Below are 26,791 nucleotides of genomic sequence, written 5' to 3'. Positions count from 1 at the left end.
CATTTGTTCACAAAACACGAGATCGCAAGGCTTCAGTAAGTTACATTATGGTAGTCCATGTCTCTGAAGTTTTGAGAAATTATTAACCATCCTTCTTTTTCTCTCCATTCCTGAACAGGAGTTGTTATGCCCAAAACCATACCTAGTTCTCCCTCCAACTACAACAGCTGGTTTCCCTACAAACCTTCCGTCTTTTCACATTCAGTAATGCCTCAACTCCATGCATTCACACAATAAAGTTTAATTTAACTATTCATAGCCTGCTGGTACATTCCTGTCAAGCAACCTAGGGAAACTAGGGCTGTACTGGGTTGTAGACAAGTGGCAGTTCACATAGGCCAGATCCATCTAGCAACCAAGAGTTATTGTGCATCAGTCTACAACTGCAAGGATCCTAATTAAGTAGCATGCCTTTATTACCTGGCTCACTGGATAATTTAGGGCCATTCCTGTGTAATGATGAGATCTATCCAAATACAATCTGAAGCTTGAGGCTTGGGCTACTCTTGATTTTTAATAAGAACATAGACATTTACCTCCATGAATGTTTTCCCTGTGGGGCTGATCGAACGAAGTATATACTGAGCAAGGGTTGTGCAAACAGGAAGTTATCCTACGCTACATTGACCTGGCCTTGAAATGACTGATGAGGAAGGCCGATCGACTCCAGGTTATCTCAGCACTCTCTAACGTGGGGAGCATTTTCCTTTTTCCTGTTCTATTAGGAAAGTCTGTCAGATGCAGATATGAGGTCTAACGTATCGGGGAGACTATTGCTACCAAAGTGCAGGGTCCTTGAGAGCAGCTGCCTAAAATAAGGATCCTCATGAAGTGTAACATTAATCCCAGCTTCAGTGGGACAAATGGCCACTGCAATCAACAACAGTATCTATCACTTAGTAATAGATTGCTTACAAACTATTCAGTTGTTGTAGCCAAAAAAAGAGATGTCTCTCTTTCAACCGATATAAAACAGACACACACATATACCCACACCCCTCTTCAAAAATAGGTGTGGAAGATTAAGTGGTTAATAATAAAACAGAATTTCAGATACAGTAGACCTGAACTTGTAACATCCAAAATATTTTTTGTGAGTTTCGTGTGATCGAACAAGATATAGGCAAAATGAATTAAGAAGTGGCTGATGGAAAGACTGATAAATACTTGAGATAAAAGACTATGCAAGGCATGAAAAATGGAGCTAACCATGAAACACAAACCTAGGAAAACAAAACCTACATATGTAACATCATGTATGTAATGGTTCAACTTCATCACAAAATTATGTTTCATGAAAACCTGGGAGCGGGATGCAGTAATCACACAGACACAACTGAAAAACATAAATAGAGCCCATTAAGCATTACAGGAGCACATCAGTTTATCTGGGATTTTTTTTGCAAATAAAGATAGAATAAACTCTGCCCAAAGGAAAATAATCCACATCCTAGTGGCAAGACTGTTTAACTGTGACTGTTTGCAATCACAGCCTAGGCTCACCAGTTATTAACCGAGACCCCCCTGCACTTAGAGCCGCACAGGCACACAATAAACACTGCCCCTCCGCAAAGTGCTTACAACACGTAGCTCGGCACCAGCACCCCGTAACAAACACTTGATGGTATTGCGCCTTTGGAAAACAGCACTTTGCAGCATTTCATTTAAAAAGTGCAGGCAATAGTTTATGCATCTTTTCTCTTACTTTTTCCTCTTTATATTTTCATGCTGTAATAGGCGATTTATACTGCACATTTTGAAGCATCGTTAAACAAATTGTTCTTGCCCACTTAACTACTTTGTGGGTAGTTCCGTGCTTGCCAAAGCATAACTTTTAAAACTTTTTTTTTGTTTTTTTTTTTTCACTGGCACTGTTTTCCAGCAGCGGATGGAGAAGCAGCCGATGGCAACGCTCCACGCACGCAGCCTGATGCCCGGCCGCAACCCCAGGCCGGGCGGGACCCCGGACGCACCGAGGCCGAGGGCTCCTGCCCTTGACTGCAGCGCCTCCCGGGGAGGTCGCGGCCAGCGGAGAGGCGCAGGCCGGCGGCTCCCGGCCCGCGGGGCAGCGGCCGTTGCGCCGGCCCCGGCCCCCTCTCGAACTTTCCGCCGCGGGACCCCGCTGAGGCGGCGGCTGGCGCAACAGGCGGGCGACGCCAGCGGCGGCTCAGCAACGGCCGCCGCGCCGGCAAGCCCGCCCCTGCCGCGCCGCAGCGCAGCGCAGCGCAGCGCAGCGCAGCTCCGCGAGGGCAGCCGCCCGTCCCGCAGCCCCCCCGCCCGCGCCAGGCGTCTCGCCGAGAGCTCCGCAGCGGCCCCGCGCGGGGCGGCCCCCTCCCCACCGGCCGCGGCCGGCAGGGCGCCGCCCATTGGCCAGCGCCGGCCCCCTGCCCGGCCTCTCATTCGCGGCGGGCGGTGCCCGTCACGCTGCCGCCGCGGTCCCGCTCTAATTGCCGGGGCAAGGGCGCGCCGCGCCGCAGGTAGCGAGTGCCGCGGCTGGGACGCGCCGCGCCGCGTGCAGCAACCCGGCGCGAGCCTCCTCGCCGCCTGCCTTTCCCCCCGCCGCGCCTCTGCCCCGGCAGCCCCTCCTGCCGGCGGGGGGCCGAAGAGCGGCCTGTTGCTGCTGAGGAAAGGGTCGGAAGAGGAGTCGCCGCCGCGGCTGTGCCGCGGGCCGGGGGAGGAGGGAGCGATGGGCCTCGCATTGTTTCCCTGGTAGGCAGCTCCTGCCGGGCACCGGGGCCGCGGCCATGGGCTCCTCGCCTTTGTCTCCCGAGTGAGCGAGCCCCGCCGCCGCGGCGCCCCGGCAGCATGGACGTGACCATCTCCGAGCTCCTGGAGCTCTTCCTGCAGAGCCCCCTGGTGACCTGGGTGAGTCCGGGGGGGCCGGGGGCAGCGCCCGGGCCGCTCCCGGGGGCTCGGCGCCAGCCTCGGCGGCGCTGCCCGCTTCCTCGCCGGGCGCCTCGGCCCGCGTCGGCGTTTGAGCAGAAGCCGTCGGGAAAGCCCGCGGCCGCCAGGAGGGGGAGGCGGGGGAGACCCCCTCCGCGCCCGGGGGCGGCGGAGCGCGGCTCGAGCGGCGCCGGGGGGCGGCGAGCTGCGCCCGGGCCGCCCGACCGCGCCGCGGCACCTGCCTGGGCCGTTAACGGCCGTTAACGGCGCGTCCCCGCGCGAGGCGCCTTTATCTGCGCGGCGTCGCGGCTCCGGCCGGGGCCGTCGGCGGGAGGGGAGCGGGGGAATGCGGGCGGGTCCTGCCGGCCCGGGCACGAGGGGGCTCGGGGCGCCGGGCGGGAGCCGCGGCCGCTGCCCGGGGGCTCCGTGCGCCGCCCTTCACCGCCGCTGCCCTTCTCCCGGCAGGTGAAGACGTTTGGGCCCCTGGGCAGCGAGGACGAGGACAGGCTCGGTATGTACATGGAGCTGGTGGATGGCGTCTTCCTCAACAAAATCATGTTGCAAATGTAAGTAGCCCCGTAAAGGATGAGGGAAACGTGATGATGGCTCGGTTAGATTAACTCGGGCGCACTCCGTGGCAGTCAGCAGCAGAGCGGTCGCCGGTTCCCCGGTCTCCGGCGGCCTCGGTGCGGATGAACGAGAGCTTGTCTCCCTAAAATAAAACGTGCTGTTCTGCAGTTAGGGGGGGAGTTCACGATTTCGATTGGAAAGTTTTCATGGCTAACAGACCCAGCGGGACTAGGTATGGGGTGGAAGCATTGTTCCTGTATTTTTCCTTTCGATTGGTGCTTGAAATTAACCGGAATAAAGAAAAAAAAAACTTAATCCAGTTTGTAAAATCCGTGATAGTATTTTTTTCCAGACAGTTACTTTTTTTTAGCTGTTCATATATGTTTCGGGGGAAGATATGTTGTAGTATAAATAAGGAAATGAAAGTACTTAATCATATGAAGCTTTACTGGGAGGGTTGTGTCTGAAGTGTGTCTCCATTTACATGTGAACTTTGGTACTGAATAGGTAATTTGGTGAAAAGAAAATTCCACTTCAGCGGTATATTTTTCGGACAGCACTATAGAGATATGCCTGAGAAATTTATGAGTAGGTTAAAAGAACAAACATTGAAAATAATAACTCTTTCTTTTTAACATCGAAGTGTTTTGTTGCTAAAACTCTTCTGCATGTTTTAACCACATCCTTTCCTGTTGCTGCTCTGCTGCACACAGATTCTGACTGTTTTGTATCATCTCTGTATTTGCTTTTAAAAATTCTGAAATGCATCTGATAAGGAGTTTGCATGGAGAAGTATTTGATTTGCTATGGAGAAGATTTTCAAAATCACTCAGTTTTAGTACTGCACTCCTTTTCATTGAACTAATTGAAGTTCCACCAGTGATTTGCAATGTTTGGCCAAGTTCAAGCACTTACATGAACTTATCATTAGGAGCTTTAAATGCAATTTTTTCCTGAAAAGTTTAATCTTTTATTAAAAAAAAAAAGTCTGAGAACCCATGCTCCACCCACTCAAGTTGGCAAGTTTTGTTATCTTGTGGTACCTGGTTGCTCCATCTGAAAAGCTAATAAAAATTTTTTCTAGTTTGTGTATTACGTGTATTACTAACAGTGGAAATTCTGAAAGGGAACTTAGAGAATGAAAGTAGTGAAGACTTGTGATTCAAAACAGAATTCAAATCAGTCACCCCACTTTGGGGTAACACATTAACGGTGTTAAATGGAGTAAAACTGTTATTTGAGATGGAAATGTGATGGAAACAGAAGACGGCTTCTAGTACTTTTTCAAGGAAGAGTTAAAACTTTCTTTTAAAAGAGAGTTTTCTGCAAATTATAGCCTTGAAGTGTGCATGTTCAAATCCAGACTTGTACTTTCAAAGAGGTGGGGAATGGGAGGATTTTGATTTATGATCATTCTGTTTGGCACAGGGATGACCAACCAAACTAGTGAGGAGCTGCAGCAATTGCAAGTCTGCTGCACGTTTAACTAACTATACTATCACCGTTATCTAATATGTGAAAGAATCATAACTGTTTCAAAATGGAAAAAAAAGCTTAATACTTAGTCACTTGCAGTTATTGTTATTTTTGAAGTTATGAGGCTTCTGAGTGAAAGACTGTAGCATTCTTATGCAACATATTCCAGAAGTGCTTTATCAGCTGATATATACAAACTTAAACACAAATATTCTGTAACCAGCCATTGAAATATCTCTAAAGAGACATGAAGTTATGTGGAGTGTATAGAGCAGCTTAACAGTACTCTGGAGACAAGGACTTGAACAGTAAGATCTTACTGAAATAAGGAAGATAAGTATTTAGGCTGACTGAATGCAATGACACTAGTTGGCATTTTGTCAGATATCACGTTTGTGAGAAGTGCCTTGGCATGCTTACTTGCCTCAAGCAGTTAAGAAAATTTTGTATTTCTTCTGAAAGATGTCTCTGCCAGCAGTGTCACAGAAAGCGTGGGTGGGGGAAGCACAAGCATGGTGGAGTAAGAAGCTGTCCAATTATATGTAATCAAACAGGGCTGCACTTTTTTTTTTTTTTTTTTGTCAGTGCTTCTGATGGTGTCTTAGGAGCTTGAAACTAAGACCTTCCTACTGAGAGCCTGAAACTGTTTAAGGAAAGATCACTGTCGTATTTATGTATTCCAACTCAGCAGGGCACTCAGGAGAGGTGCTGTCTACGACCTTCACTTTTTCTGACTCAACCTTTAGAACTTACAATGCAATTACTGCTTGCCTGTAAATCAGGAAAGCCTTTCAAAGAGTGTTTCTGCCCCACAAAGCTTTCAGAAAAAAATAAATATTTAAAAAATGCTTGCTCATCAGTTCTTCAAGTCCTGGTCCCTAACACTGGCTTTCAATGCTTGTCTTCAGATCTCTTCCTCCTGAAATCATATTAATGAAGGCTTTTGACAAATCTATAGAATTTGATATGCCACACTACAATGATGTTGATTGCCTGAAAGCCACACATATGCATGCTCACACATGCAGTGAGTAGGGGTAACAGAGTAAAATAGCTGGATCCCCTTTGTAGATAGCTGCCTTATTACTCTTTTATTATTTCCCTTTTAGCTTTTCAGGTTAAATAACATGTTTGCCCACTTATTTGAACACAAATAGCTGGATATGTGACTTTACACCCAAACACCAGGTCAGATTTTGAAAATCTTTCATGGTACCATGTGGTGCAGTACTTGGCTGCAGATTAACAGTTTTTTCTTCATGAAGATTTCAAAAGCCAAGTAACATGTGGATAAAATTTCTCAGCAAATTAGGTTGGCCACTCTTGGGAATTTCATTATTAAAAGTAAAACACTTGTCGCATGGTTTAGCAGAGTTTAAGTTCAGGATGTGGCTACAAAGAAGTCTGGATCTGTGAAGAAATCCAGCTACACTTGTTGTTGAGATTGCTGAATAAAATTAAGACTTTAACTGTTTGAGATGCTGAATGGGCTCTGCTAGTTCAGTCAGTCCCTAGTTTCTATTCTAATAGGTTAGATTTTGCCCAAATGCCATCCGGCAAATTGGAAGGGGTGCGCAAGTTCCCCATTGCTCGATGTTGTCATGAATGTGTTTTCAACAGCTGTGTTTGTACAAGCAAGGCAGCTGTGTCACCCTTAGATATGTGTAATGTGCATCACTTTGGCTGTATGTTGGGTCCCTGTAGCCTGTGTGGAAGGAGGCGAGAGTGGGGCCCTTCCTCTTCTCTATCCTCTTTGGAGATGAAATGCTCATAGGAACTATAGCAGTGAACAAAATGTACATGGCTTAGGTATGCCAAATGTGGCTGCTGTTCAAGGGCAGAGGAAGGAAACCCCTCCTGGGCTTAGGCAGGTTCTGGCCATGGTCTGGTCAGCAGATAACTAGCTGCCGGGATTTGCTGCACTGCTTTTTAGATAATACCTAACAAATTAAGTTTGTTTTGTTTTGTTTTGTTTGTTTTTTTTAAGATGTTTAGGGGTTGCTCAGATCTGAATTGTGGTGCCTAACTGCTTAACTAGTTAAGTCCAATAGGAAGAGACAGACAACAGCATTTAGATTCCCACTCATATTTTAAAACAAGACTTAAATTCTTTTCAACTCATTTTGCTGTAAATGAGTGGTTTCCTTTTCCTGTGTGCTCTCCAAGTATATACCTTAACCTGATTGCACATGAAGTACACTTGCAGATTTGCAGTTTTGCATTAATATTCTGTATACAACATTTACAGTAATCTTCACAGTGAAACTGTTGTGTTCTGAGCTTCTGTGTTTCGTGGGGAATTATGTGCATCAGGTTAATGAGCTTCTCTATGGGAAAATTTTAAAGAAGTTTTTTTAGATGGTTGTGTGTCACTTCCTGGTATGAAACTAACACGTGGTGCCACTGAATTGACTGCCTTCAGCATTACAGTTGCAGCTGTGGCATAGTATCTTTTACTGTAAGCAAATATTTACTCTGTTTAACTTCTTATAGAAGGTGTTATTCTGGAAATGATGTGGGGGGTATGTACGTGCAGACACACAAACACGCAACTGTTCATATTGACTTCTGTGGATTCTGCATTTCTGTTAAAACATTCAGCAAACAGAAATGTGTACTAGGAATGACAAAACCATTTGCGTCCAAACCATATAATGAAAAATCACAAAACCAGGTTTTTCAATTTTGAAGGCACTTGTCATTGTCTGTGGTATCATCAATCTGTCCTCTTTGATTTAGAGCATCTGACAGGATTAGCTGAGCTGTTAGTCTCTACTTTTGGGTTGTAGCAAATAGCATGAATAATGGAAGATTAAAGATACACATCCATTTAAACATACTGTTGTTTAAAATTGCATTTAAGTATGCATTTTTACCATTTTTCATGCAATTTAGAAACCAATCCAGCCTTAAATGGCTTCAGCCCACTTAATATGAGAGGAGGAAGTTGAATGATATGACAATTGGACTAATCAAAGACTTAGTGGTACATTTTCAGTTAGTGAGTTACCTGCAGCACAAAGGGCAGGCGGTAGCCAGGGGCCATGGGAGTCCCCAAACACCTGGTATAGCTGATTCATTCTGACCTTCAACCTCCTTGGGCCAGTTCGAGGGCTTCTCCATTATTTGTCAGCATTGTTTGTCTGAAATTGCTTGAATAGGATTGTCATTTTGAATTAGGAAACAAAATGATTTTTTTCCGTATTTGTTATTTTTATTTTATTAATTGATGGCTTGAGTGGTTGAATATTCAAGCACTTGTGCTGCCTGCCCTGTGCATTCTAAGCTCATGACTCAGCCTCTATCTTCCTGTCCTTCCTTCCCCCCGCCCCCCCCCAAGGAAGACATACAAATCAGGGTACTCTTTAAAATGTGTGTGTATAGTGAGGTTTGAGACTTTCCTTCTGGTTATTTGGCTTAGGTATTTTTTATCTGTTTGTGGAGGACTGCTCTTAGTCACACCTCAGTTGCACTGCCTCAGTCCTATTTAGAGAATTTCTTTGATCAGAAGGGGTAGGTGGTTTTTAAAAAATGAATTGCAGTTTTCATATATTTATGTGTAAAGGAAAGATGAACCATCAATAGACTGAAAAAAATCACAGTAAGGATGCGTTCAGAGATTTTTCAGATGCATTCAGGCACAGATTCTTTTGGGTTACCTGTTTACTGTTGCAAAATATCCCTGTTTAATTTTCAGTGTGAAATTTGGGAAGAATTTCTTTCAGTAAAACTCTTCACAAATAAGAATGTCACCAACCAGCCTAGTGCTATGGTAACATACAGAGTGTGGTACCAACAGCTCTGTGTTCTTTAAGGTAGAAACTTTTTCATACATAGAATATGCCTCTTACTGTATAATTTTACTTGGGTGTTTTTTTTTTTTTTTTTTTTTTTTTGGACTCCATTTCCCCTTCCCACTCTCTTTTACTACACATCCGGCTGTACAGTTCGTGGTGTTTGTGCTGTTCTGTCTAGCTTTTTAGCCTTTCTTTCTCTTGTACTGAGTTCTTTTTTACTTCTCTAGAGATTCATCGGGGTGTTTTTGGCATCTCATTCTTTGCCTGGCTTTCTCTCAACATAAGCGGGTAACCTCAGATGTGCTCTGTCTGAGGGTGCGTCACCCTTTTTCCCTGCTCAGAGGCCTGGCTGCCTCCAGGACTGTTCGCTCTCCCACAGTAGGAACAGACCCATATGCTGCCTCTCCTGGCTCCTCCAGCTCACCTCTGCCACATCGCCTGGGATGTCTCAGGAGAAGAGGCAGCAGCAGGAGGGATCCAGCTGACCTCCCCAGCATAAAATGACACAATTATTCTAGGTGGGAGATCTAATACAGAAAATGTTTGAAAAATGAAACAATATATTCTTTCTGAATTTAACCTGGTGGTTTGAAGTGTAGGTTGTGCTGACCTTTCATATCTCATGCAAAGGGCACAAGATGAAGTTGGTTATAGTTTTAATGTCTGAATATGATATGTCATTTCTCAAGCTAGATTTTGTTTTTAGGAAAGCTCTTGGACTCCATATCTGTGAGGAGAAGGCAGATCCACTAGAATAACACCACATATAGCAGGTTGGCTCCAGGTTAACAGAACCTTGAGGTCAGTGGTATTAAAGGCACTGGGGGCAATCAGTTACCCTTAATGAAGAGGATAGTGTAAAAATTCCAGAATTGCTTCCAAGAGCCCTGTCCCGCAAATGCTTATGAACAGGTAACTTCTGGCTTCACTGTGCCAAAAGATGGAACGGGTCTCGTCTTGAAGTAAGGATTTTTTGTGTGTCCTACATACTTTGAAAAACCTCATCCAGGGCCTATAGTTACACCATCTAGAAGTACTGAAGAAGTTGCTTCTCCTTTGCTGTGGCCAGTGGGTGTACTTTGTGGATTTGCACCGTTTTGTGCGAGTTTGGGGGAGGGTGGTGGTGTGTTGGGTTTTTAAACTAGCTTTAAAACTTGGCGGGTTTCCCAGCCCTGCTTCTGGTACATCTCAGGGCTTGAACTGTGATTGCAGTGGCTCAGCGGCTGGCAGAAGGGTATTGTGTGCACAGCCTGACTTTGCACAGACTGCCTGAGGGGGCAGAGGCAAAGGCAAAGGGGGCTTGGAGGCTGAGGCAGTGGATAAGTAGGAGGAATGGGTTTCAAGGGCAAGGAAGCTTCTGGGGAAGAGAACGCAAGCTGTAAAGGGTTAGTAGGCAGGGGAGCTACTGGGGAGAGGGGATTCTGAGTTCACCTCCTCATACTATCTGCCGTATGTGTATAAGTTAAATTGCTGCTACATTGCAGGATTTTCTTTTTTAACAGATAATGTACAGGTTTATGTGTAAAAATAGAGTAAGCCATTTTTTTTTCCTATCATTTAAGTATGGCGGCCACTGCCAAACAGTTGAAGCTTTTTCTTCCTGGCTCTAGACCTGGGTCGGTGCCTGACAGTGACATGGCAGCTTGCTGCATACGTGAGCTCATTCACGTGGAAACAGGAGAGCTTTAAGTTGCCCCTTCTGTTGTCAGCTTCTCCTTATTGTAAGTTCCTTTTCTCTTAGCTTCCCAGTTCATTGGCATGACTTTGCTTACAAAGGCTAAGCATCCATCTTGCTTCAGGATCGAACTCTGTCAACATTGCTTGGAGAGTACTCCGGGAAAGATAATCTCTGAGTTCAAGCCCAGGTGCCATTACGCTTCTATTTGCTGTGTTACTGTAGAGCCACATCATCAAACTCTATATGTATGTGTGGCTTCCACATTGTGGTATCTGAGCATCAGTAAAACAGAATTGTTAACATAAGAGCAAACATCAGAAACTGTATGGATGTCCCTATTACGGACTTTACTCTAAAAGCTTGTTACAGTTGCCTCTCCTGTTCTCTTTTTCGTGATGTGTTACAGTGACAAGCAGTATACAAAATCCATTGCCGCTCTAAAGGTGGTGTAGAGTCCTGCTGGTTTATGTCAGTGGCAATTTTGATCATTTGTACTTCAGTTTGTTTGAACCCCCGCTACATAGATACTGTTTCTGATGTTATCTTCTGCCCACTCCGCTCACTATCTCTGTGGAATATCTACATACACTGTCATATTTATGCACATAGCACTGCTTTCATTAGATGCTTTGGGATTATCCTGCATTAAAAAAAAAAAAAAGCTTGACATACTTTTGTAAACTTTGCCAGATACATTTTAAAACAAAATACTGGATCATTTCCTCGTCAACACCTGAATTCAACATTTGGCCCTGAAGGAGCTGTGACTGGCTTAATTAACAGCCAGAGCAGAGCTCTGGCAGGCAGGTGTTTGGATTGTGTAGGAGTTTGTTGATAAGAGTCTTTATTATAGAGGAAATGCACGACTTTGATCTATGGTATTAGCAGATAAAGGTTTTCAGATTACTTTTTTTGCAACATATTACCGTGTACACACGGAATCTGAAGGTACATGTTCATATTAATCATTTGCAGCTTTTTGCTGTTGTTTCTCCCCCATCCCTATCCAGGAAATAAAGTCTCTTCGGGTACAATTTTGATTTACTTTTGTTTAATTTTAAAGAAAATATTAGTCGTCTTCCTTCTCCCTAATCTTTTCACTTTTTTTTTCATGCATGTATATGCACCTATGTTTATATTCTATTCATAGAATGAGAGCTGTTCTTTACAACATACTGGACATATGAGATAGATGGTCTAACTAGATGATATAAGTATAATAAAAGTGCAGTCCTACTTTTTCCCTTCACCACTTCAGTACAGAATACATCTGGGTTTTGCAGTTTGCATAATGGACACTGATCAAGTGATAACACTCTCCTTCTCTAGTCTCAACTCTAAAGCCAGTATATGGTAATCTTTCCTAGGCTTCCTTGTATTCAGATAAAATAAAATCCTTGTTATCAGAGACTGCCTTGGTCTAGTGTACACAAACTAAATATGCTCTTTGGTTCAAGGAAATAAGGAGGGAAGCTGCCCTGAATTGCCATGTGGGTTAACCTGAAATAGTTACCTGGTGGCACACAGGGAAGGTTTCGAAGTTATACATAGATGCAAAGGTAATGTGTTTATTGGATTTTGAATTAATGTATGTGCATCATGTATAATTATGTCAGTGCATTTAATACACAAATATTTAAGACCTAACAGTGCCATGTTGAGATACTAAGTTTTACTACCAAGGGAACCAATAATACTTGATCTTCTTTTTCCTTTTTTCATAGAGATCCTCGGCCAACCAACCAACGCGTTAACAAGCATGTAAATAACGACATCTATCTTCGGGTTCAAAACCTGACCATCTTAGTCAGAAACATTAAGACTTACTATCAGGTGAGATTTTTGCTCTCTGGTAATCGTTCTGTGGTGATTGTTATATTGTTTCAGCTAGTGCAGAAGCTGGTGGCTTGTTAAAGAAACTTGCCACAGGAAATGGAAGGGAAATTGTGTCTGTGTAAAAGCACTTTCAGCCATGCTTTCTTCATGAAACACTACAGCTACCTTCTCTATCCCTCATGGCCAGAGCCTGCTTTTCCCTTTTAGAAAAGAGGAGGAAATTGTGCTTGAAGGCAGTGATAGCAGTTGAAGATTTGTGTAGCAAAAAGGCTATGCATCCCGCCCCTCCTAGGGTTACTGAAATTGGAATGATGGTTTGGGGTATAAAACTTGTTTAAAACAAGTAAACTTCTCTTAAAGGGGCTGCCTGCAGAAAATACATTATAAAGAAATGTTTTTACCACTATAAAACTAACCACAAACCAAAGTAGTATTAATTAAGAAAAATGAATTAGTACACATCTTCAAGGCAGATGACTTTATGCACCTCTTTTTAGGTGTTAAAGTAGTTGTTTGTTCTGACCATCTTTCTTTATAACAGACTTAAGTGCAGTGATGACTTCAGTGTCTCACAAATAGTGCTTGCTCTTAGGTAACGTCCTCGAACTGACCCTCAGTGTTCTGCTGTTGTAATGGTGCTCCCCTGAAAGGGCAGTGGTGACAGCTGAGCGCTTTCACAGGCTTAGATACATGTTGGGTTCCACTGAAAAGCCATTGGAGTGACTTCAATTACTTAAATAAAATTTCTGTATAAATACCCTTGTGTATATTTGTACTCCTTATTGAAAGGGGTAACTGTTCTGCTGTTTCCTTTTACACAACTTTTGCCAAATTTTAATGCTGTGCAGTATAAACTGGGCTTCAAACACTGCAGGCTGTTGAAATGATCCTGTACATATGTCTGTCAATCATATAATGGTCAAGAAAATTAAGGTGTAGGAGTTAATGTAAATGGTCTGTGCTCATCCCGGGCACCTCATCTCCTACATGCGTAGAAGAGATTGTATATTGTCATTGCCCACAAAATATAGAAGAGATGTGAGAGTGCATAAGAGGTAAGAATGTGTAACTGCAGTAGTGCCTCTTGATGCTGTTGCCTTAGAGCTGCGTACTGCTAGCCTGTGTTACTGCCACTGTTTACTTCTGCTTCTGGATTTGCTCAGGGAAGTCTAAAAGAGAGATGGATTTCTGAAAGTCATACAGGATTGATGACTCCATGCAAATTCTAGCTGTTTGCCATAGCTTAGCTTTGAGATGATGTGCGAGAGCTTTATGTACATCTGAAGACAGCTGACCTGTGTCTCAGTTGTTGAGCATGGGAGTTGCTGTCAGGATTGGAGATGCTGACAGAATGCTGATAGGATTTCTGAGACTTATGATTTCTAAGAGGAAACTTCATTTGGTCATAACTGGGACTGAAGCTATTTTTTGGTTTTCTTTTACCCACTGAACAGCATAAATGTATGTGGAGTCTACAAGGAAAATGGGCTGTGGGAGGGCAGGGGATAGCATGAGCCTTTGTCCTTTCCTACCCCTCCCACAAGACTTGCATTCCAGGATCCCTGTCCTTCAGGTGTTGAAAGCTTTTATTCATGAGACTTCTTTACCTTGGAGATAATTATGTAACCTCTTTTAACAACATATGAAGAGAAATAAGATTCAGGAAAGAAGTGATTCAGAATCATAAGTTATGTTGTTTAGTCTCTTGTTGACCTAACTGTTGGGTTTTGCAATCAATCTCATAAAACTAGGTACAACTAAAATACATTAAGATGGTTTTCAATAGGAAATAGTAGTTGAGGCTTGCAGTAGTGGTCATAACAGTAATGTATACTGTACATCTGTAGTCCAGAAATTGTGCTTTAAGTCTTGCTGTATATACTGTACCTATGTGTATATGTGTTTGTACTGAATCTGACTATATATACTGTACGTAAGCAGAACAGTTGTGGGAATTGATCGTTCTTTTATTTTGGTCCTGAAAATGTGTAATTGTAACAAAGCTTAAAATCATGTTGTCCTGATGATATTATATGAAGAATTCATTTATCCTTGTCACAGCCACATCTCCACGGCAGATTCAAGATCTCAGTGCTAATCTCCCCTTTCATATGAAACTGTGCTGCCTTTGATTCTCAATAGTCTGGGAGGAGTCAAAGGCCATCTATGCTGTAACTGAGTTCTGTATGTGACTGCTTAGTATAATGTCATATCTGTATGTGTCTCTTGGACATTTGGAGGGTTTTTGTATTTTAGGATCTGAGGTAACTTTAAATAGCTTTTTTTAAAATAAGCCAAGCTGTTTAATATGAATGTTTTGGAATATATTAAGGATTGTTAAGTCTCTCCTGATTTTAAACATTTGGGGAGAATTTTTTAAATAGCTTGAAGTTGTGGGCTTGTTTAATACTAATACTGTAGCTTAAGTTAAAATCAGAATAGTGTCTTACTGCCTGAAAACACCTAATCAATTTAAGTTGCAGGCTGGAAGTGGGAGGGAAAGTTCCTGACAAACAATAGGAGCATGAATTTGCTGCTTCCTCAAGAGAAACAAAAGCTTCAAAAATGCAGTGTTGGCCTTGATATTTTCCTTTCTCTTTTACTGAATGTATCCAAGTCAAGCTTATCGCTTAGTCACCGAATCTAATGGGCTGGGTCTCCTAGATAGAGGAAGATGTATCCTCATGCTTTATCAAAGGATACTGACAGGTGTCATGAAAGAATACTTGCCCCTCTCTGCACTGGGCAGGAACAATTAAGCATGTGACTTGAGTTCATGGTACTGTAATCCCTGTGTCTGAGGAACATGACATCAGTGGCTACTAAAATTAAATCTGATATTCAGAAGCTAGATGACATTTCAGATCATATAATTGTCTAGTATAAGTATATCTCTATAGCTGATTTCTTTCTTAAAGCAAAATTCTTCTTAATACAGATTATTTTACTTCTTAAAACAGGCCTGATCCAGAGGCATGAATCTAGGTACTTTCCATAATGTTGGGAACTTCCTGATCTGTCAGGCTCCAGGGTCTGTGCTTGGGTATGACGGTGAACACACCTGGATGTTGGTGGATTTTGGCTTCATGGGTCAAGCCATAAAGATCATTTCCTATCTGTGCTTCAGCAGGTGTAACTTGGGAAGGGTAAATGTGATGAAGAAGCCTTTTTCCAGATTAAATGACATCACAGTTTTAGAAGTTTGCTCACTGAATTTTTTCATTACTCTTCAAAGGGTTAAGTTCTCAGATCTTTCAGTTGCAAAAACCTGCTTGCTGGTGGCTGCTAAAAAAAACCCACGGTGTCAAGACTGTTAAAGTAAAATGGGCCACAATATTGATTACTGCAGGATCTTTGGGTTTGTTTTGTTTTGTTTTTTTATGGGGTATATAAAAATGGTTAGTCATGGTAGCAGGTAACATCTCTGCGTTTCCCACTGTCTGAGCAGCCACACCTTTGCAGGTCTCTGGAGAAAGAGGGATAGAGAGAGAGCGCCTCTGCTTGAGGCTTGAGAGCCTCCTCTTTTGAAACCAGGTAAATGCGACATTTTGCTGTGGGATTTCTTGAGCATTAAGGAGAATCTGTCATTAATTGCATTTAATAACTGTTACAGTACTGGCTAGCTGTAGAAATGGTTGGTTGTAAAATTTTTAGAGTTCATACCACATCTTTGTAAAGTACTGAGTGAGGCAGAATGTGTTCGTTGCTCATTGTATGAGTTCGTGTTTTTTCTTGCTCTGAGTTTGGATGCTTAACTTGCTTAGTGCAGTGAGATTTGGCTATGGTCTGTAATTGCTCTGAGGAAGTTGATTAAAGGGAGCTATAGAGAACTGAATAGATCAGAGGAGGGGCACTCATTCACTTCTCACTTGTGCAGGTGTTGTGCATCCTGGTCAAAGGATGAAGTCTTTACCAAGTACTGTAGCTAACCAGCACGTTTGGAACTGATTGACCTCAATCTGTTGCCTGCTGGCTTGTGCTGATAACATAGTTGGGAATGTTGGTCCTTATGCTGACAAGCCGAGTGGTAACAGAGAAAATGTTACCTTGCTGTCCCTGAATTCTACTTTCACTTTGAAATGGTCCTGGTGTGGTCTTTGCTAATGATTGGCCCCAGCCCAATTAAATCAGTTTGAAAACAGTTGAGGTGTAAGCATTGGCAAGGCCAAATGAGGTTCGGTGTCACTGAAATAAAAATGGTTGACCCTGGTTCATAGTGAGCTGGTATGGCCTTTATTGCCCTGGGGCCTTCTGCTTGTTTTCCAAATACAGTAGTGATTAATCTCAGCTTTGTCAGCTATCTTCATGGTGATGTCCCAGTACCCCTGTTTCTGGCAGAGTCTGTTGGCGATGTGTGGGGTTTTGTTTTTTAAAGTTGAGACAATGTGTGCAAAAGCTGCTATTGTTGCCAGTTCTGTCTCTGCTGGGAATGGAAGGAGAAAGCCAGAAAATCTGGCTTATCTATTGCCTATCAAAATCTTGGCCTGTTTACTTGCCATGCTGTAGAAAATGTTTAAATCCTGTGGATGCTGGCCCTTGAAATGTCCATATTAGAGTAGCTGCCCCTGATCTCCCCAGTGCCTGGAGAACATGCTCAGCTGTGTAAAGTTTTGGAAGAGGCTTAAGGCAGGCTTGCAGGGGAAGCTTGGAGTGGCTTTGTGCTTCCTTCACTTATGTCATTCCTTGGTTTGAGCTTTTTTAAGGAGCTAAAATTCACTTTGCTTCTAGTTTATAAAAAGCTAAATTAAGATATGAGTCCATGTTGATGTCAGCTAGATTCCTAATATTCAAAAATATCAGTAATTACTCAAACTGCTTATCCTGCACTCTAGCAAAAATTCCTACTGTTTGCATAAAAACTTGGGGCTGATGGGGAGGAGGAAAAAATGAATGTTATCATCTCTTGTCTAGCCCCTGAATGGGTATTTAGGCCACATCCGGAGAATGTGGATGAGAAATACTGTTGGAAGAAGTGGTGCAATGTGGTCATGGCTGTGTTTTGTTGCCTGTAGTTCCCATAGTTGTGGCCACTAAATACTTAGCAGATAGGTTCATGTTTCTAAATATGTTGGAAATATTTCTTCATTTAAAAAAAATTGCTACTGAGAGACAATTTTAAAACCAGTCATGGCTGTGTGGCTTGTGCAGCTTCAGTGAGAAACTCATAACCCTTAGCACTTCCTTTAAATTGGGGATACAGGAATGTAAATGTGGAAGCCTTCACTGAAGCGGCAGAAGGAAGTGTTTGAGAGAGATCACTACAAATCCTACCGCCTCCCCCTAAACTCACTTAGCAGGGCTCAGAGATAAAGGTAAGCAAGATGCCTTACTTTAAAGGTATGTTTCTGATAGACCTATGTTGTTATATTTTTTACTCAGTTGCTCTATATTTGTATAAAACAAATAAAATCAATAGGGTTTTTATCAGATCCTTGAGTAATATTGCACAGAGACAGGATCACAAGGAGTTGACTGCACATTTGTTCCAGTGGAATGAACTGGTGGTTGCTGTGAGGTGCTGGGGTTCCAGTACTGCTGGGATTCTAGCCTGAAAAAGAGGGACAGTTCTATCTTTCAGCCTGGGGCAAAAGCTGGTTCTTCCAATTGTTCAGGCAGCGATTGGAACTTTTGCAGCTGAGGTCTTGCAATGCCAGTAGCTTCCAGATCAATAAACAGCCCTGCTCCTGTAGCTGAAACATTGGGTCAGGTTTAGAGTTCTTGAATGCATTGCAAGCAGAAGTTCAAACCTCAGTCTCCAGATTTGGGCACAAGTTATGAACTGGCAACTGTATTCAAGCTATAAATAAAATTCTGAAAGTAGCAATGTTCTTTTATGCAAGTTGAAATCTTTCCCTACTAGGCAGGGTAATTCTAGTGTACTAGTAAGCCAGTCTTTAGCAAAGAAAACACCAAAATCCTAGAAATATGCATAAACACACTCTGAGATCAAAAGGCATCTAAGAGAGAGAATTCTTGCCTACAGTGCTCTGTTGAATTAGGTGATAAATATGGTATTTCATTGTATTTCTCACTTTTTCTGTTGGTGTTGCCTATTTGGTGTGTTAAACTACAGTGTGCCAGGATGATTGTTTTCCTTTGATTCCTGTTCCTTAGATATCCTAATTTAGGAACTTGAGTAGGAGTGAACCTTTCCTCATCTTGAGCTTTAAATTCCAAGATTGTTAACCCAGAATGTCTACTTTCTCAAGAGCAAGCTATCAAAACTTTTAACAGGTAAACTCCTAATTCAAATACTTTGCTGATTTCATGCACTCCTAAGTGTATGTTTTCCCCCTTTCCTGTACAGTTGAGTGGGCTGTCTGCATATAGTCACTTGAATTGTTTCTGCAATTGCAATTCTCTTATTGCACCTACCAAAGGTGGCATACAGATTTTTGTGGCCTTATGTTGCAGCTGCATTTTGAAACAATGGTGAGCAGCAGCTGCTGATTTTTGTATCAGTCTTTTTTGCAAGTGTACAACAAATAAGTTAGTACCAAGATATTATTGCAAAGGTGCTGTGTTTCAGCAAGACAGTGGGCTAGGATTCGGGAGATACTGCCACTCTGCCACTGACTTACTGCATGACCTATAGTATGACCTTATTAGCCCCATATTTCTATTTCCACACCTATTCTTCACCTAACTTTTCTAGTTAGTGTGAACTTGCTACAGGTACAGACTGTCTTTTTATGTATTTATTCAGTACCTAGCTCAACAAGGCTTGGTGCTGCAGTGACAAAATATTTTTGGTTAAGTTTTCTGTTCTGCAGTAGCATAATCATAAAACAGGAAGGTTGCTTGTAAGACCTGTATTATGAAGACATTCAGATATTGTGCTCGTGGGTGCCAAATAATTGAATTGCTACCTCAGCACAGACTTTCCATGAGGTACTGCTTTAGTCCTTCACCTGATAGTAGTGGTACCACTGTACTGCGGGTGGGTGTTGTGGGTTGTCAGAACCTCAAAGATCACAATCTCTTTTTACATAGGTGCCATTATCAAGCATTTCAGTGAGAAAGAGGCTGAGCCAGGTGACTCATCACTACCAGAGAGTCTGTTGCTTTTTGGTGAGAAATGTCTAGTTCATTTCCAGGGAAAGTAGACCGAATAACCAGTTCTTCTGTGCGTCAAAATAAGTTTCTGTGGAGGTTAATTTGAAAAGTTCCCAGTGTGGTGAGAGCTACCATTTCAGGTGGTTACAAGCATGCCATCAAGCACATCACTGAGATTACTAGCTGTGATTCTAGGATGCATTTTAGCTGATATATTGAATTATGTCTGAAAGTTTAATGGAGGACTGAGCTTCAAGAGGCATAGTGTTCCTCCTGAGGCTCAACATGTATTTTAATACTGCATGAAACAGTGACCTCAAACAGATGGGAAAGAATAGGCTGGCTTTTAAACTCCTTCATGGCCTGTAATTTCATGGAGCTGGAATATGGGAGAGGGTAGAATAGGCTGGCATGTGTCTGTGTAGTCCTGTCTCTCTCTCTCTCTTTTTTTTTTTTTTTTGCTTAATAAGCTATAAGAGTGTGAATTCATTGTGCAGATAAATGAAGAAACTGAGTAGAGAAAGAGGAGCAGTGTCCCAAAATATATTTGTACAGTGATCAGAACAGTGGGGCAGCATCCATGTGTAGACTTTGGAGTGCTGCTGTAATCAAAAGCTGTTTGTTGAAGATTTGCATCTAAAGCATCTGTTAGTGGAGGCTAGTTGGGGAAAGGAAAGTGCCAGTAGTTTGCACTACTGACATACTAAAAACAATTCTTGAGATGTCTGAATTACAGAATGCTTCCACTGTGTCTTTTATATTGCTTAAAAACAGGGTTATGTTTTAAGTCTGTGCATCTCTTTTTAATGAAAGCCGATGCCTAATGTTAATTTCCCAAATTATTGCTGTGTGATTTGCAATGCTAAAGCCACAGGGTATTTGAGTCATCTGCTACATATATATTTTTGTATGTTAGATTTAAGGTATAAGTTGCTGTATTTGGACAGCCTCACCAGACAGCCATGCTGAGTCCTGCTGCCTAGATTTCAGGCAAATGTCCCATTTTGCATCAGCTGGAGTTTTTTTTTTTAAGTAGGGAGAGAACTGAATTTCATAGAGCCTATCAATTTCAAGTATGTTAGAAAATAGCCTTCATACCACTTGTAGTTCATAATAGCTTTGAGATTCCTTTTTGCTAGAAGATAATAGCATATGTAAATTAAAGATTGCTTTATTGCTTGTGTTTTCGTAATGTAGTCCATATAATTTATCCCTCTTCATTAAAAATTCTTTAAAGAGAGAGAAGGATGAATTCCGCAAATATATAAGGTGTGTTAGCAAAAACAAATCCTACAACTGCATAGCTGTTCCCTAAGCAAAGGATTTCTGCTTTTCATGGCAGATAGCAAATGAAGATGACCTATTTCCTTATTTTATTTGCATGTTCCTTCTGTGGAAAAAACATTTAATCCAGGGTAGCTTTCTTTGAGAATATTGGTGTATGCCGTATCATGGCACACTGGATCCAGTCCAAATTCTTGCTCTTCTACAAGTCTGATTCTGGATTAAGGCTTGGTGTAAAGGCTTGTTTCTGCCAGTCCCAGTGACATCCGCAACTCAGCTGTGCGCTGTGTGAGCAAAGGTGTCTCTTAGCTGTGCATCTAACTCAGCAGGCCTAGACTTTCTATTCTAATCGCATTGTGAATAGCCTTTGTTATAAAGGCTTATAACAGAGCTCTTGCTTTATCATAGACTTTTTTTTAATGACTTATAAAACCTGTAAACAATACCTTTACAGGATTTTCATCTGAAGCGGATACTTGGGCTGTCTTTTAAAGGAGTGATTTCAATCCTTTTAAAGGAGTGATTATTAGCTTGAGTTGTATGGGAGATCTCAGATGGAACATCACATCCAAATGCAAAGTTGTATTTACTTCTGAAAACAAAATGCAGTTTGCACTGTGACTGGCTGGTAGAGTTTTACTGTGACACCCCCTCCCCCACCCAATACTTCGGGCAGTTATGAATGCTCTTGGGCAAAGAAATAGGTGTGGAGATTGCAGACCCACTCAGCCTGGCTAAGAAGGGTTGGATTTACCCTTCAGAGCATGGCTCTAGAAATGATGAGGGCACAGAATTGGCTACATGAGGAATCTTTAGCATGGTTATTTCTTTGCCAAAGACAAACCACAGGAAAGGGTGTATTTCTTACGTTATGCAGTGTGCAGACTTTGCACCAGCACAAATTAGAGAAGACTCATAAAAGCACTCATAAAAACACTGAAATTGAAATGCTGTTGCTTGCTGATGCACATGTACATCTTTTGCTTGCAAGTATGTTGGTTTTTAAAAGGAAAGATTTAAAAAATGGACTCTCGTTCTAAAGAGCAAATAAAGCAGCAAATTATGTGTGTGCACTTTAAGCAAGCCCAGTGAGGTTTTGCAGCTATTTAGATGGGTTGTCTGAATATAAATTCTGTGTGAGGTGGTGCCTCTCCTGTTTCACATTATGATCGAGAGGGTGCTGAAGGAGTTAAGCTTTTAAATTCTGCTGGGTCCTCATGTGGCTAGTAAAAGTGCCTAAGTAAAAATCTACTCAGCAGACTGAAATGGCCCCTGCAGAGCTGTCACTGTCTGTTCTCTTTCATAATTGGCATTATTAAAAGTCTCTATGTATTTATTTATTTATTTAGACTTAGAATGACATCAGTAGAACCCATTAGGTGATCAGGATAACTGTGATAGACATCTTTTCCTTTGGAGGGGTTGGGGGAAAGATTTCTGGTCCTTATACAAGTAAGATCATATGTAGATTCCATTTAAATATCTTATCTTGTGAAAGTAATGATATACTGGTGTATTTAATATTTAAACCTTTAACCTATAGTAGGTATTGTTCTTCTTCTAGGAAAATGCTGCCTTTAAGTACCTGACATTAAAGAACTAATTTTAAAGATGTCTAAATTACTTGCTGTAAGATTTAGAAGCAAAAGTAAGTAGTTCTCTGTGGCATCTTAAAGATATTTGGAAAAAATGGTGATCCCATATATAATATATACCTTTCACTTGAAAGGTATTTGTAAGGGAGTGCAGCATCAAACTTGTATCATAGAATGATCCGCTCCTTTGAATCCCTTCATGTGCAGTGTGTTAGAAGAAAAGGGGAGGGTCGTACTGAGGTTAATGCCTAGTTTATTTTGGAACAGCTGTATTACGGTAAAACTAAGTGGCTGGAGTCCCAGGGGAGGCATAAGCATTTACCACTAGAAACTGGAAGGAGGTAAATTTCTTTTTAAATTTGGGTATTAAATGCAGTATTATTACATATTTGTAGAGGACCATTCCTCAAGATAAAGATTGCAAAGGAACAGGATCAATCCTGAGATGTAGCTATGTTTGAAAGTGAAAGCATACTTTCTGGTCGAGTGTCCTGTGTTCCCCTCCCCCCCCCCCAGTTTGACTAGTTAGCTGTTTTAAAGGGTTCTGGTCAAAAAAATGAAGATGCCACTCAAATGTGCTGGTCCCTGCACATTCTCCATGATATATTGGGGTTCTTTTTGTCGTGGGTGCTGGTTGCTCATGTTTCCTTGTACAAGGAGTGAGCACCAGAGCCAGCTCCAGTACAGCTGGAAGATGCAACACAGAGGGGCATGTATGTCCTCATCACATTTCTTAATTGAGTTTCAAGTTCAGTATCTTTTACTATAGTGTTGAAATCCAAGGCAGAAAGCAAACAAATTAACTTCTGGGTGCTATATGGAGTTTGCAGAGTGGAGAATGAGAAACAATTGTAGAGGCAGTAGATTTGGTATGAATAAGTAAGAAATAAAAATCCTGAAGTCTCTTAAGACTGCCTAGTCATGCTTCAAAGGAGAACTACAATGCAAGTACAAGGAGCTGCCCTTTAATGTAATATATGTCTTTAGGTCACTTTTTGGATTTTGACCTTTCAAAAGAAGACAAAACAAAACACTATGTTTTGGATTTTCCTGAGTGTGAAAAAGCTGTGGTGTCAGTACTGCATGCTTTTGTCTTTGCTTTCAAAATTTGTGGCTAATGCTTATCTGAACAGCACATGGATGTATCTTTATGGTTTTACATGCAGAAGGTATGAGTTGATAGTGGAAGACCACAAAAGCTGCCATTATCAGAAGCCTTGCTTACATTTCAGTGCTCTGGCTTTTAATTTAGTTCCCAGATTTCAGTCATGCAGAAGAAGCAAAACTAGAGTGCTCTGTTTTAGTTCTCAGACTTTGAGCTGTCCTGCATTTCTTCCAGTGTGTATTTCCTTTGTAACCTAATTCAAAATCTTGACCTGAAAGATGATTTTGATATCCCTTTTTCACTTAACTTTTTCTCTTTATAACTTGCTGGATCCAAATTTCAAATCAATTGTTTTTTTCTTGAAGAGTTGTCTATATAAGATGCACTAGCAGCACTTGGGCTTCTGTATCCTTAAAGCATCTCAGCTTGCAATTGCATTTTCTTTTCACAGCATAGGGCCTGATTATAAGTGATACTGACCTTCTCAGACTGACTTGATGGAGTTTGAGATGCTGAGCATATTGCATGGCAGGGCCTATTAAGCAGTTTTGCTTTGATACCCTTGGATATTGTGAAACCAGAGCTGCCTGCCAGGTCATGGTTTGTTTTGGCTCTTCTCCTTGACAGCATATTGCAGCCTTTACCAGTGTCAAGGTATTTATCACACTTTATCAGTACTTAGTTTTTTTTCAGTGTTTATAGCAACCATTTGAATACCTGCAGTAGAACCATCCTAACTTGCTTTCCCAGTGTTGAGCCCAACAGGATATCTGGTATTCAAGAGTTTGAGCTCCCTGCCCAACCTGCCAGCAGGAGAGAGATGCTCAGAGGAGAGAGCTGAATTGGCATGACAGAATAGAATGCAGTTGTTTTTATAAAAATCTGAACTGTTCTTTTCTTTCTGCTCACAGACTTTGCAGTCAGGCCTGCACTCTGTCACCCACTTGTAAAGGACAGATCACTTGAACTTTCTTTCCAGCATGCTTATAAACAAGTAGAAAGAAATTTGTAACCAATGACTTTATCCCTGTGAGTCTCAAGAGTTTATCTTCAGTATCAAATTCATTTAAAAAAAAACCCTTGATCTTATTGATAGTCATGTGCAAGCCTTTCTCCTCAGGCTGCATTAATCTAAATTCCTCAAAGTTCTTTGTAATTCTAGAAAGATAATAGTGAAGAGTTAATTTTTAGTTGACTAAACTCTGCAGAATGATGCTCAAAACACAGACAAGTTCCTGATTTGCTATGCTTTTTTGTAACAGGTTGCATACAATTCCGAGTTAACAGTTTTAGCGTAAGGTGGAATTTTGACTGCTGCTGCCCACTATATTTAATACACAGTTCTAAAGGAGGCAACATGCAGATATATTAGAAACAGCATATTCATTTTAAATAAGTTTTTTTATTATATGGCAGTTTAAGTACCTCTGCAGTACCACAAAACCAGAGGCTATAGCTTACCAGTTGCATAGATTTTGCATAGTCAAAACTGAGATTCTAAAGCGGTTTTGACCAGTGGGTCAGAGCAGGTTATCAGGTTGGCCCAAAATTTAGGTCTGTGTAGTCTTTCTATAGTACGGAGTGCCTTTCCCCCGTGTTGTACTTCTGGCAGATTGTGGTTTGGTGTGGTGTAACTGGTAGAGAGGTGCTGCATAAAAATTCCTGAAACATACTTGTGCTGAAGCCAAGAAAAGACCGGGAAACGCGCAATCCTTGTGTTTCCCATTCCAAATGTAGCGTTGTTTCCCCCCCCGCCCCTCCCCCCCCCCAAAAATATTGAAGATCATTGTACGGTAGGGTTTTTTTTCTTTAGGTAAGAGTCAATACACTATGTAGACATATGCTGTGACCTTACAGTTGCTTCCTTGTTTGTCTTCTCTGTCTGCTGGTGCCAGTGATGGGGTGTGGTTGACAACTCTAATACTCTTTCTCTGTGGTATGTACGACCATCAGTTTTCTTTCACTATGATGATAAGGAATGGTTTCAGGCCTGTACAATACCAACAAATTGTGAAAGGGACAAGTGTACAAGTCTGGAGATATTTTGAACTTGGTTTTCGCCATGGAGGTTCATTGTACTGCCATCAAGTTAGTCTGAGAGTTATTAGGTTGTGTATTTGACTAGAAAGGAGGAGAGTTGAAGATACAGAAGTGAAATATTTCATAAAGGTCAGGTCAGATGTGAGAAGGCATTTGAGGTGTTTAGTGCACCAGTTGTTTAATGTCTCAGACATCGGTTCATGATTCTACAGTAAAACAAAATTATAAATAGTGTTTTTTATTACGCTTTTTCACATGCTGTGTTGAGAAGAAAGTTCCATGAGACTTTCAGCATGGCGATTTTGCTATTGTAACTGTTGTCTTATTCCACTTTCAACCTTGACTGTGATTTCCCTCACCCTACTTTCCCAGAATCCAGGTGAAATGTTTAATTTGGCCTAAAATGTTTGGGATGCTTGTAAGAAAAGCAAAGGAAACAAGCTACTTCTACAAAACAAGAAAAAAAAAAAAAAAGAGGAGGACCTTCTCCCTTTAGTGATGTAGCTGAGAGCACTTGCCTATTTTGTGAGAACCTGTGGTTTAATTCCCTGTGTTGTCTGGAAGGGATCTGAGCACTCATTTCTCAGAAATTTCTTCTGTCCATCAAATATTGCATATGTTGCAGTGGAGTTCTCTGCCTCTCTTATTGGAGCTGAAAGTCTTTAAATAAAGAATTAAACCCCTATTTTGGACAGGGACAGATGTTCAGACTTTTTGTTGTCTTGTACGTGTCCCAGTCACTGTTTGGACAGTTGTTCTTATATGTGATCTCAAAGTCCATTTCTGTATCTTATATGAAGTAGGTGCAGAATATGAAATAAATGAAATAGAATAATTCTCCAAGGGAAAGGCTGAGAATCCTAACCCCATAATACCTATGCTCCAGTTGTTGAAAGATTCACTTGGGAAAAGTGGGAAATCTAAGGTCTGATTTCCTCTTTGCTGGATTCAGGAAAGTTTTTTGTTTGTTTTGTTTTGGGGGGTTTTTTTTGGAGGGGGCAGCAATTTTGAAATTACTGCTTTATTGTAGGGCAGATTTGTTGATATCAACAGTGACTTTGATTCATTTAAAGCATGAATCTCTGTGAACTGAAATGTGCTGCTTCTCAAATTTTGGAAGCTTGCAGCACAAACCTTCAGTCAGATGGGTGTCAAGGTCTGCGCAACTGATTCTCTCTTCATCTGTCAGATGTGCAGTAACCTCTGTAGGTGCATAGTGAGTATAAAGTGTCCCCAAATAGGATCGTCCTGTGCAGGGCAACCGAGGATCACCCTGAAAGGGACATAAGGCAACAAAGAATCAGCCTTTACAAGAAGTGACCTGCTCATCAGATGCAGAAAACTCACTTGGAATGCCTTTCCACTTGCACACTCGCGCTCACACTGACTCCGGGGAGCAGAGCTTCGAGGTTGGGTGCTTACTGTCAGTTCTGGTCTCCTGCTGTTTTGCGACACAAAAGGAAGCTCCCAT

The 26,791-nt window shown here is 41.8% G+C and overlaps 1 protein-coding gene across 1 annotated transcript in view; it reads left to right on the top strand.

The window, feature by feature from the left end:
* The first annotated feature begins 2,642 nt into the window (after positions 1 to 2,642).
* Positions 2,643 to 26,791, top strand: part of CCDC88C (coiled-coil domain containing 88C) — a 98,048-nt gene continuing 73,899 nt past the window's right edge. Inside the window, exons 1-3 of the mRNA XM_067296940.1 lie at positions 2,643 to 2,865; positions 3,349 to 3,449; positions 12,129 to 12,237. Of these exons, the coding sequence (XP_067153041.1) occupies positions 2,806 to 2,865; positions 3,349 to 3,449; positions 12,129 to 12,237 (270 nt within the window). The 5' untranslated portion in view covers positions 2,643 to 2,805. The remainder of the gene's footprint in view (positions 2,866 to 3,348; positions 3,450 to 12,128; positions 12,238 to 26,791) is intronic.

Source organism: Apteryx mantelli, chromosome 4 (genome assembly GCF_036417845.1).
Source record: "Apteryx mantelli isolate bAptMan1 chromosome 4, bAptMan1.hap1, whole genome shotgun sequence".
NCBI lineage: Eukaryota > Metazoa > Chordata > Aves > Apterygiformes > Apterygidae > Apteryx > Apteryx mantelli.
Note: the sequence above shows the minus strand (reverse complement) of the source record. Positions and strands in the feature narration are given on the sequence as shown.